The sequence below is a fragment of the Trachurus trachurus genome (assembly GCF_905171665.1).
Source record: "Trachurus trachurus genome assembly, chromosome: 22".
NCBI lineage: Eukaryota > Metazoa > Chordata > Actinopteri > Carangiformes > Carangidae > Trachurus > Trachurus trachurus.
The window spans coordinates 11,961,395-11,973,106 of NC_139907.1; the positions used below are offsets into that span (position 1 = coordinate 11,961,395).

Consider the following 11,712-nt stretch of genomic DNA (forward strand, 5'->3'; position numbering starts at 1 on the left):
CACTGTGGTAGACCTCTGCACCTGGCACATTAATTTTTATCTAATCTTTGTATCCAATTAATGTTCACTCTGACGTTATTAAACAAGCCTTTACCAATTTATTTAGTGGGAATGTTAGCTAGTATAAATAAATGTGAAAATATTGATACCAGTGTATAACTTTAGCATATACTAGCCTTTGTTAACTGTAGATGAGAGGACACAACGAAAGCTAGGATCAGTGATCGAGGATGCATACTGTAACGTTACAGTCCCTGTTATCGATCAAAGCAGCAGGTCAATTTACAGCTATTTTATTAATTACAGAGCCATCAAAATAGATACCTTAACTTTTCTTATAATGTTAGCATTCTATGCTAACTTAGTGACATGACAGCTGTGGATGGTGCTTGGACACCATTTGGTGACAGTGGTGATATGATGGTGTATGAAATCAAACTGTTGCTCTGCAAGTTGTCTAGCTAGACTACCCAGAGAGGGGAACAGAGGCTATCCAGGGAAAGGTGTCACCAAGACGCGTACAAAGGTCCAGAAGATGTCTAACAGTGATACACACTTACCCAAACTGCTGAAGAACCCCATGGACTTTGAATGGGACTTCCTATAGGTCAGTGAGCTCAATCTCGTATCTTGCTCTTAACTCCACATTCTGACAGACTGACATTGCACAGTAAACCATTAGAGACTCATTACCAGCTTTATAAGCATGTAATGTTATTGTACATCTCTGATTTATTTTGATTATTTTGTTTGTCGTTGTTTTAGATGAGCAACACTGGAATAAAGCTAGGGAGAGGAACAACGACCAGCAAGATGACGATCATCTTTACCCTAATGTGATGTTCACTTATCTACTTTCTTTGTCTTGCTCCATAAAAAAAAAACAAATCAATCCTCAGGGCAATCTGGCTTCACTCGACTAACCTGTGGAGCTGCTTTTGTAGGCGTAGTTTCAAGGGGTGTACACCACAGTGTGCTGTGGGAAAATCTACTTTCACTTCTGTTTGAAACACACGGTCACCTGAACCACAGCAGTTGCTGTGTTTTCACCACATCACTTTTGCTCCAGGTGAGTTTGATCCACAGAACATCTGCCCGCACCAAATGTGTGACATTTGTAACAGATTTGTTCGCATCAATCTTTGATGTTCATTTGTTTGGGTTTTAGATTAAAGTTTCTTTAGCTTTCAGTGTCAGGCTAATTCTCCTACTTGATGCAAATCCTTTTGCTGTAGTAGTAGAAATGTTTTTTCTTCAGCCCAGTTAACATTTTTTTATTGAGGTAAAACTGAACCTCTAAATTGCCACCGTAATTTCTAGTGTAACCTTGTTCTTTAGCTGAGCTGTGATAAAGGTAAGGGTTGACACAGTAAACCTTGTGAAGAGTTAAAGGAGGCAAACATTGAAAATGGCTTAACTCAAAGCCTAAATTTAACAAATTAAATAAATGACTTAAGATTTTGCTGAAGTTCATCATTGTTTTTATTTTCATTTATTGTTGTATTTATTTATTGGACTTGTGTTGTCTATTTTCTGTTATGTTGTCATGTCATATCCACAGTACTGTAGCACAAGAGGACCATGGGAAGGGGGGTTGTTCATTTATGTTCTTAAGTTCGTAAAATGTTATAAAAGAAAATAAATAGTTTTTGTATACACTAGATGCCTGTGACTTGCATTTTATAAATAAAAGTTATAAAATAATATATATATATATATATATACATATGTGTATATGTGTGTGTGTGTGTGTTTGTTTTGTTTTTTTTACTGATGTTTGTACTAGATCTCCGGCATATTGTCAGCTCCTCTGTTGCATCCTCAGGTGTCTACCCTCCATCATGTCTGTGGTCACGTCCAGTCTGTCTAAGGTTCTGGAGAAGAAGCTGCACTCTCTGTTCGGTCAGGTCAGACTCCACCTGCTCCACAAAGCCAGCGTCCATGGCTACAATGCTGCTGCTTTTCACGCCCACTGTGACAGACAGGGACCCACTGTCATTGTTGCCTACAATTCTTCTGGGTTTGTTTTTGGAGCGTACACCTCCAAGGACTACACTCAGAGCCAGCAGGGCATCAATGACGAGCAGGCGTTCCTCTACAGCATCACTGCATATGGAAATAGGCCCCTGAGGGTGTCTAGTATCCATGGACAAGTTGCTTTCACCGATGTATCAACCGGTCCTAATTTTGGTGCTTTGGTGTTCCTGCATGAGAACAAACCTCAGTTCCTGTCATACCCAGGGAAGAGCTTTGTCTTTCAGGCAGAAGTGATGCACGGAGGCAACTTGGTGCTGACTGAGTTTGAAGTGTATCGTGTTGAAGGTGTGTGAAGTGAGCACTTTTTAATCATCAAATATGGAAAGTTATTACACAGCAATAACAGCCAATCTTTTCAGTCTTTACTTGAATTTTGTGTTATTTCAAGTCGAACAAACGTGACTGTTTTTTTTTTTTAAATACTGAATTAGGTAAAATGTGAATGTAGGTAAATACAGATCAAGAGTGAGTCTGTCTTGTAGTGAAGTGAATTAATATTGATGACAAAAGTAAAGTAAGCTAACTCATTGACGTCTTTCCTGCAGGTTTGGAAAATCTCCTGGCTAAACCATGGAGGGACATCCAGTGGACTGCAGAGTATGTGGAAGTCTGTGATAACCTTTGTCATTAGTGTATCATGTGAATGTTTCATATAAAATCACTCTAAACACATAGTCTATACTTAATCCTAAATACAAACATGTTGAGTTAATTTACTCTTTCGCAGAAAACGATAATCTTAATTAGAGCTATTAGCATTCTTCTTCACTGCTTCTGCTGGCACATTGCTGCATCCAAAGGCAAATAGCAACAAGGTCAATCACATGAAACTGACTGTGCTCATGTGTGCATGATACAAGCAAAATGGGAAACGCCTTGTGAAAATATTGCTGTATAGCACCACTGAAGGTCTAAAGCTCCACACAGTACTTTTAAAGGAGCTTTTTGTATGTTGTGATATTACTGCCAACATTAGCATAAACAACTGTGTACCAGTCCTGCAAATAACCTCACCCACTGTTTTACAAGCCAAGAGATTATGATACAAACCCTGAGCAGAACTGCTTCTTCAGGACTTCTGGGCCGCAGTATCTCCAGCGATGTAGACCCAAACCTAGCAAACGAATTTCTGTTTTTTTTAGGAAAAGGCAGCAGTTGATGAAGGTTATCCAGAGCTATCAGTCAGACATCAAAACAGTTCATCAAGCCCGGGTGTTATTGGTGGGTCCGGTTGGGGCTGGCAAGTCGAGCTTCTTCAACTCCATCAACTCAGCGTTTCGAGGCAACATGACGTCCCAGGCCATCGCTGGCACAGCAGGGAAGAGCGTGACCACTCAGGTACTGGAAAAGAGCTGTATTCATTAAACTACTCTGCTGATCGTAATGGAGTCTCAACGTCTTGTTCTCTGGCTTCACATCCGCTGACTGCTGTCTTTCTACTTCATGTCTGTAGTTTCGCACCTACACCATCAAAGCAGGGAAAGGTGGTGAAGCTGTTCCTCTGGTCCTGTGCGACACGATGGGGCTGGAGGAAAATCCTGAGACTGGTTTGGACATTGAGGACATGGCCAACATCTGCAAGGGTCACATCAAGGATCGCTACCAGGTCTCTCAAAGAACTACCAGCCTGTTTCCTCCATGTTATGTAACTGATTTCATCTTAGAAATAAAGCGACTTGGTGATTAATGATGGATGGCTTGTTTCTCTTCCAGTTTAGCCCCTCTGCTCCTCTCCTGGAGACTGCTCCTGGCTACAAGAAGCATGTCACCCTCAATGACAAAGTTCACTGTGTGGTTTATGTGGTGGACACATGCAAGGTCTCTCTCCTTACCCAGAAGATGCTGGACAAGTTTGCTGCCATCCGTAAAAAGACCAACCACCTCGGTTACCAATTGGATTATGTTATTGTCAGAGTATTTAAACTGTATCAATATAAATCTACGTATTTGCAAGATATTGTTTGAAATTTTCACCCCTTCTTCTCCTCGTCTCCTTCTCTAATCTCTTGCAGGTATCCCTCAGATACTTCTGATGACCAAAGTAGATGAGGCCTGTCCGCTAGTGGCAGAAGACTTGAAGAATGTTTATTGCAGTGTTTACATCCAGAGGAAGGTAACACTTTCACAGTTGCATCCTAAATTAGGTGTTGACTTGTTGTGCTGGTGTTGGTAACTTAATCCACGTGTCTTGTTGCCTCCCAGGCACGGGAGCTGAGTGAGTCTCTTGGTATCCCGTTGTCCTGCATTCTGCCGGTGAAGAACTACAGTGAAGAGCTGGAGCTGGACCAGGATGCTGACATATTGCTCTTTACTGCCGTGGAGCGGATGCTGAACTACGCAGACAACTTCTTTGAGAACCAGGATACTGAAGATGCAGAGGTGAACGAGCAGTCGGACCTATACAGGTCCACTGCTGCTCCCCTTCGTTAGAGAACGTACTGAACATAATGTTGTTTGAAAGACAGTGTTCACACCTTAGTGATTGAAACCTACAATAGTGTGTCTATTAAACACATTGAATGAAAGGTTGGGAGACCATGTTAGCAACTAAAGACAAAATAACTAATTATTCTATATACTGGTTTCACATAAAGGGTAATGCACAACGGGGGGTTCGGCTGGCAATGGATCATATAATGGCGGCGGATAGTGCTCACTTTTGAATCGTCCAAAACACACACTATGAAACATCCAAATACCTCCATACTGCTCGTCCGTACTGACCCAAGTACCCAAATTAATTTGATCTCTGTTTTTAGCCTCGTTATAGTAGTAGCTCCCAGTGAATGGGAGTGAAATCTCGCACATGTGCACAAACATCAACAGAGTCACTGGGAGCTACTACTACATCATTTCTGAACAACTCTTCTTGGCTTCAGGACCCTTGGGTCAACTCAGTACGGACAAGCAGTATGGAGGTATTTGGATGTTTCATAGTGTGTGTTTTGAACGATTCAAAAGGGAACTCTATCCGCCGCCATCATATGAAAATCTATAAAATTTCATCAAGGTAACAGTACTTTTACTTGAGTAGATTTTTTGGTACTCTTTCTACCCCTGTGTTTCATATATCAGAGACTTTAGCAAACCAAATATGTTCATACTTTGTTTGGCTGTAATCCTTTTAGCTTTCTGTCACTCCTGAACTTTGTTTTCACTTTGACAACGTTTTATTGCATTTTGCTTTGAAAAACCTTGAGAAAAAACTGTACAGCTGTCAGTTAACAGGTCTGTATAACTTACTAGAAAACTCATGTAACTTTTAGTTTCACAATGACTGTCCACAGACCTTTCATTCCCTCAGTCAGCCACTAGGTGTCAGTCATAACTTCATAATTACTGGTGTTCATTTGTGGAAACTTGGGACATTATAAGAAACAGGATCATGTTGCACAACTGTTTCCAATAAGGGTTTTTTTTTTCTTTCACTTGTCATTTGTTGATACATTTATTCAGACATCATTGTGTTTTTTACACTGCTACACATCCTTAAGTCAGAATGATAGGCCTAAAGCAAATGCGCTTCTCTGTTGTGAAAAGTCATCACTCAATGCAACCACATAAATAAATCTGCATGATAAAGAGAAGTTCTGAGATTTTCTTTTCTCAGCTCAACTCAGCCAGTATCTGACCGACTGGGAAATTACTGAAAGCCATCGATTTATAGTTGACCAGGAAAGATTATTGAAAAGTTATCGAGTTATTGTTCATCGGGAGACCACTGAGTGGTAGACCTCTGCACCTGGCACATTAATTTTTATCTAATCTTTGTACCCAATTAATATTCACTCTGACGTTATTAAACAAGCCTTTACCAATTTATGTTAGCTAAATAAATGTGAAAATATTGATACCAGTGTATAACCTTAGCATTAGCGTCTAGCTCTCCGAGATAAGACACACAAGAGAATCCGATCCCTGACCCTTCAAAATAAAACACCGTGATTGACACCTTTGGAATAGCGGCCCCTCTGAAATTCGGAATGACGGACCTTCGGAAATTTTCGGAATGGCGGTCGCCATCAAGATATGTGTTACTGTAGTGTCAACATAAATTCATTTGGAACACAGCAGAAAATGTAAAATTTTATCTAGTGAAAACTACCTTTGAAAGATGGATACTATCCTAATTGATCATGAAAGTATAGTAGTAAAGTGATATCTGATCAATAACTGTGCAAAAGTAAATGCTAAAAAAAATGAACCTAAGCAATTTTACATCTGTTTTAACACAGGCTTATGACCAGGTGGAATTTGACCTTTCTCAGGTACCAGACAGGAAATATTTATTATATTTTATATTACTAATGGTGAACTATGTTTATTCATTCCAACCAAATACAACAGTTTTTGACTCATTTTGAAAATTCACCCAGGCCTCTATACTATACAGACATCATACTAAGACCTCAAATAAGACCATACAACAGAAATGAAGTCTGGCTCCAACTGGAGCAGATATTTTACTGAAACATATGCATAGAAATTTGTGTATAAAGAAAGGGTATTACAAGCATAAAAGAAAGACATCAGATACTATATACAATAATTAGGATTATAATTACATGTTGTATGTCATTCTGTATGTAACTGCAACTAAGTAAACCAGAATGTCTGTGAACATGCTGTGCAGTTCCAAAATAATAAAGTGTTGGGGCGGCGTTTAGCTCACTGGGTAGAGCTGCCGCCCCATGTTGAGGGGCAGGCGGCCCCGGTTCGAGTCCCGCGTCGGACGGCCCTTTCCTGCGTGTCATTCCCCCACTCTCTGCCTCCCCATTTCCTGTCTCTCTCTCAACTGCACTATCAATTAAAGGCAATATAAGCCCCCCCAAAAAAATATACTCAAAATAATAAAGTGGTGCACAAGGTCCAGGAAAGAAGCCGGGAAACAACACATTTCATGGATCCAGTTTTCTGCAGGTGGATGCCATCCCTTTCAAGTGTGTAAAATTTTCACATGGAACAGAACTTGACAATGTGCACAAATCACAATCTATAAATATCACAAATGTACAATTATATACACAGGCCACTGGTTCAGTGCTGCCCCCTAGGGACAGAAACAGGGTTTGGTTTTAGCATCATGCCACTCCACAAAACAGTTTTTGTCCTTGACAAAACAGAGAAGGACCTGGCACCTCCTGCAGTAGATGTGGATCTTGACACGTTTGTGCCCAGTATCATGGCACCACTGGCAGTATTTTCTTTTGTCATCACCCTCAATATCATCGGGACCATGAAACATTGGCATGCAGCTGGTGACTGGTGGTGGATGTGGAGGTGGTGGTGTGGAGCTGACGCCAAAGTCCAGCATTTCTTTTGTCAGCTTCTCTTTTTTTGCAGAGTTCCTTGTGGTGGATGAAGCTGTTCACGACTGCAATGTCAATGAAATGAAAAAAAAAGGTCTTGTACCACTTCATTGACTTGTGGTGGACGCTGTAATCAGTGTGTCAGACAAATACCATCCATGAAGCGGTTATAGTCCAGGACAGCACTGGGTACAGGCACAGCTGTTATCTTTCACGCACCAGCTTCTTTCACCCTCCTCTTCACAGTTTGTCCACTAAAGGCTTCATGGACAGTTGAGCAGAGGTTAACTTCCTGGGTGTCCTTCCACTTGACAAACAAAAGACTTCCTCTTCTCAACCACCGCATGTCTCCCCTCTCAGCCTTTTTAGGCAGGGTGTTGATCTCAGTCTTTGGAAATCCGGCCCGATTTTTCCTGATGGTCCCACAGCAGCAAATCTTTTTTTTTTTCCTCAAACAGGGCAGGGCTGGTGTAATAATTATCTACATAGAGTGTGTAGCCCCCACCAAGTGTGTGGAATGGCAGCAGATCCCAGACAGAAGAGAAGGTCGACCTTGAGCTGTGGTGGATTCACTCTTCCCCTGGTACACAAAAAAATTATATTATTAGTGTATGCTGGGTGGGAATCTGCAAGCACGAATACCTTGTATTTTGTTTCATGCTGCTGCGGGCCTTGGATGCCACCATCCTTTCATCAATGCAAATGTTCTGATATGGCTGAAAATTGGCCTGGCAGGCACACTGTATTTTCTGTGTACAGAGGCTTGATCTTGAATAGCCATCATAATTAGGAGTGTTCCTCTTTCTCTCGTTTTCTTCGTCCTCCATTGGATCGCTGAGGTGCAGTGAGAACATGATTGCTTCAAAACGATCCCTTTTCATCCTGTCGCTTGGGAAAGAAAACCCATATGGCCATTTCTTTCTCCAGTAGTCAGATCTTTGAGGTAAAGATACAAGGCCTGTCAAAATTATAATGGCCATGAAAATCCAGAAGTTGTTGTCAGTCAGACGCGTTCATTTGAACTTAAGTCCAGCCCGCAGTCTCTTAGCAGCATTTGGCATTTGTGTTGTTGATTGTTGTTGTCTTTCCTCCTCTTCTTCCTCTCTCCCTGAAGCAGAAGAGGCAGACCTACCACGGCTATTCTTCACATTTCTCTTGGGTTGTGTTGAGCCTGAGTCAGATTTGGGAGATGGTGGTGGAAGAAGAAGAGCACGCCCCCTCTTCACCTGAGAGGTGCGGGTAGATTTTGCAGGCTGTTGCTGAGGGGGAGGGACACATTCAGGAGCAGATGCACGGCGTCTGCTTATTGGAGTGATGGTCAGTGCAGCGGATGTGGTGGATGAAGCTGGTTCACACATCATCTTCATTATAGTAAAGTAAAGTTTGGGAACCCTGATGATGATGCATCATCATCTAATTTTAGGGCCAGAAGGCTCAGAAGGTCTAATCATCACCACCACCATCATCATCATCAGTGTGCAAAATACCCGTCAATATTCGGGTTCTATTCATAGAGACATTGACAGGTGAGGCGAGTCAAACTGGTGACCAGCTGTGGTCACAATGAGTTATTAGGCAGTCCAATAACTCCTTGTGTGTCACAGCAACCACATCTGTGTAGGCCTATTTCTTCCTCACTATTTTTCATATGCGGGTCAAGAGTGAGCGAGAGAGAAACAGGTGCGCACCAGATTTCACGTTGATTTCACGAGGCAACTGAAGAGAGGAAAAACACAGAATATTGGACCGTCGTAACGTTTTGAAAATGAAATCTAAACCAACAAGTAGGCTAGCCTAACAAGGTAAAATCAGAAACAATAAAGTTAATGAGGCAATGTGATAGATGGATATATTAGGATATTTAACACAAATTAAGAGTGAGAATACGTAGGCTACCTCTTCAATGTAATATCTGAATCAGACTCATCAGAGCCACAATCACCGTCCAGCTGTGAGAGTTAATCCTCATCGTCGCTAGATCACTCCCCAGGGTAAACATTGGCCCCACTATCTCCTTCCAGCATACGGAGAACCTCTTCTGCTGAACATCTTTCCTTTTTTCCGCTTGCCATTGTTTTGAAAATCCGAGTCGAGCTAACCCCCCAATTCCAATCCGCCCCCTAAAGACTCAAGCCCTGAACCCTCACTGACTTAAGTGACGTCAGCTCTAAGTGACAGAGTGTGAGAGTCTGTGAGGGTCCAGATGCTGTAAACATGAATGGAACAGCACTTACACACTCTCACAACACGTTACCTTGACAACAACATGTTGTTGACTCCGGTCTTGGGCCGATAATTTACCGTACTTTCAATACGCACAAGGTGTGTGAGGTGGACAGACTCAAAACAAAATGTTCCCGGATCAGATCTGATCAAATCATCATCAATAATCACAAACTGCACACGTTAATACTGACAGTAAACTTCTTCTTTTTTTTTCTTTCTTTCTTTTTTTTGTTGTTGCTCCAGTCCATTAACAATAAAGAGAGCGGCGGAGCTCTCTCTGACTACGTGTGTCAATTTACTTTTTTTTTTTTTTTAACACTGGCGTTCCGACGGCATCTCATGTGTTTGACTTCACAACGCTATGAACTGTGGGTAATTCCCCTACCCAAAGTCAGCATCGGTGCTGACTTACGGTAAGGGGGCAGTAAGGGCTCATTCACTGACTCACTGACTTGATGATCTGACAACGGAACAGCCCTCACACACTCACGGACTTCCCGTGAACGCGCCTCTAAGTCAGTGAGTCCGTGAGGGGTCGGATTGGAATTGGGCCAACATCATGGATCATCCATGGCAAAACGCAACTTCCTGGGCGCGATTCGCGGGGGTCGTTTTCGCGCCGTTTGCGCAGTCATGTGACGGCGCAGTAATGACGGTGCAGAAACAACCCCAAAGATCGTATATGTCAAGAGGACACACTTCACCCCTTTGTAAACAGCCAGGACGTTTGCTATATGACAAACAAGCTATCAAACTAGCAGCGTTTTTTCGAGCTGGAATATAACTGCTGACCACAAAACAGCAAAGGTAAGATGCACTTTACGATTCTGTGGAGTTTATTTTCGCTACTCTTTGGCTGCTAGTTTGTTACTGCCGTGTTTACGTTGCACGGTGATGGGGGAGACATCTTTGTAGTCAGTCTCTGCTTTCATATGACACGTCGTCAGTGTGTATGGTGAAATGAGAAGAAGCACAAAAGTGAATCTGTGCTGTTCTGTCCATATAATTGCTTGAGGTTCGAGCTTTTTACAGTCTATGGGTTCGAGCTGTGTTCTCCATCATTTTTGGTATGCTTGCTATTTATGTTAGTATTGGAGCTTCCTAGCATGTACAAAGATCGTCTATACTGCACGCATCCACGCACCTCAGGCTGCCCCCTCGACATGGGGCGCTCGGGCTCAAGAGCTAAACCAAGCACACTTTTACGTAGCCTAATGTGATGTTCACTTACGGTATACTTTCTCTTGCTTCATAAAAAAAAAACGAATAAGTCCTCAGGGCAAGGCTTACTCCACTGACCTGTGGACCTGCTTTTGTGGGCGTAACGTTAATTTCAAGGGGTGTTACACCACGTGTCTGATGTGCTGTGGGAAAATCTTCTTTCACTGTTTGAAAGTTTGAAACACACGGTCACCTGAACCACAGCAGTTGCTGTGTCTTCTTCACCACTTTTGCTCCAGGTGAGTGTTAACGTTCATTACATCAATTTTTGATGTTCATTTGTTTGGGTTTTAGAAAAAAGTTACTTTCGCTTGCAGTGTCAGGCTAATTATCCTACTTGACACAAATTAATTAATTATCTAGCCTACTTTTCAGCAGCTTACTCGATATTTGATCCTTTTGCTGTAGTAGTAGAAACGGTTTTTTTCTTCAGCTCTGTAACTTGTTAACATTTATTTATCGGGGTAAAACTGAACCTCTAAATTGCCACCGTAATTGCTAGCTAACCTTGTTCTTTAGCTGAGATCAAGGCTTGACACAGTAAACCTTGTAATGAGTTAAAGGAGGCAAACATTGAAAATGACTTAACTCAAAGCCTACATTTAACAAATTAAATTAAATGACTCAAGATTTTACTGAAGTTCATCATTCTTTTTATTTTCAGATTTGTTTTATGTCATTTATTATTGTATTTATTTATTGGACATGTGTTGTCTATTTTCTGTTATGTTGTCATGTCATATCCACAGTAACACTGTCTGGGATTTATGTTCATTTAAGTTCGTAAAATGTTACAAAAGAAGATAAATTGTTTTACACTAAATGCCTGTGACTTGCATTTTATAAAGTTATCAAAAGAAGTAAAATAAATGCATATTGTCAGCTCCTCTGTTGCATCCTCAGGTGTCTACCCTCCATC

The 11,712-nt window shown here is 41.5% G+C and overlaps 1 protein-coding gene across 1 annotated transcript; it reads left to right on the plus strand.

Moving 5' to 3' along the window:
- Window positions 1–1,841: 1,841 nt before the first annotated feature.
- On the plus strand, window positions 1,842–4,467 carry LOC311005967 (interferon-induced protein 44-like; the record flags this gene model as incomplete). Its single annotated transcript, XM_083998568.1, has 7 exons — window positions 1,842–2,322; window positions 2,583–2,634; window positions 3,180–3,375; window positions 3,491–3,643; window positions 3,751–3,922; window positions 4,050–4,150; window positions 4,240–4,467. The coding sequence occupies 7 exons, from the start codon at window positions 1,842–1,844 to the stop codon at window positions 4,465–4,467; spliced, it is 1,383 nt and encodes a 460-aa protein (XP_083854694.1).
- Between the last annotated feature and the right edge of the window lie 7,245 nt (window positions 4,468–11,712).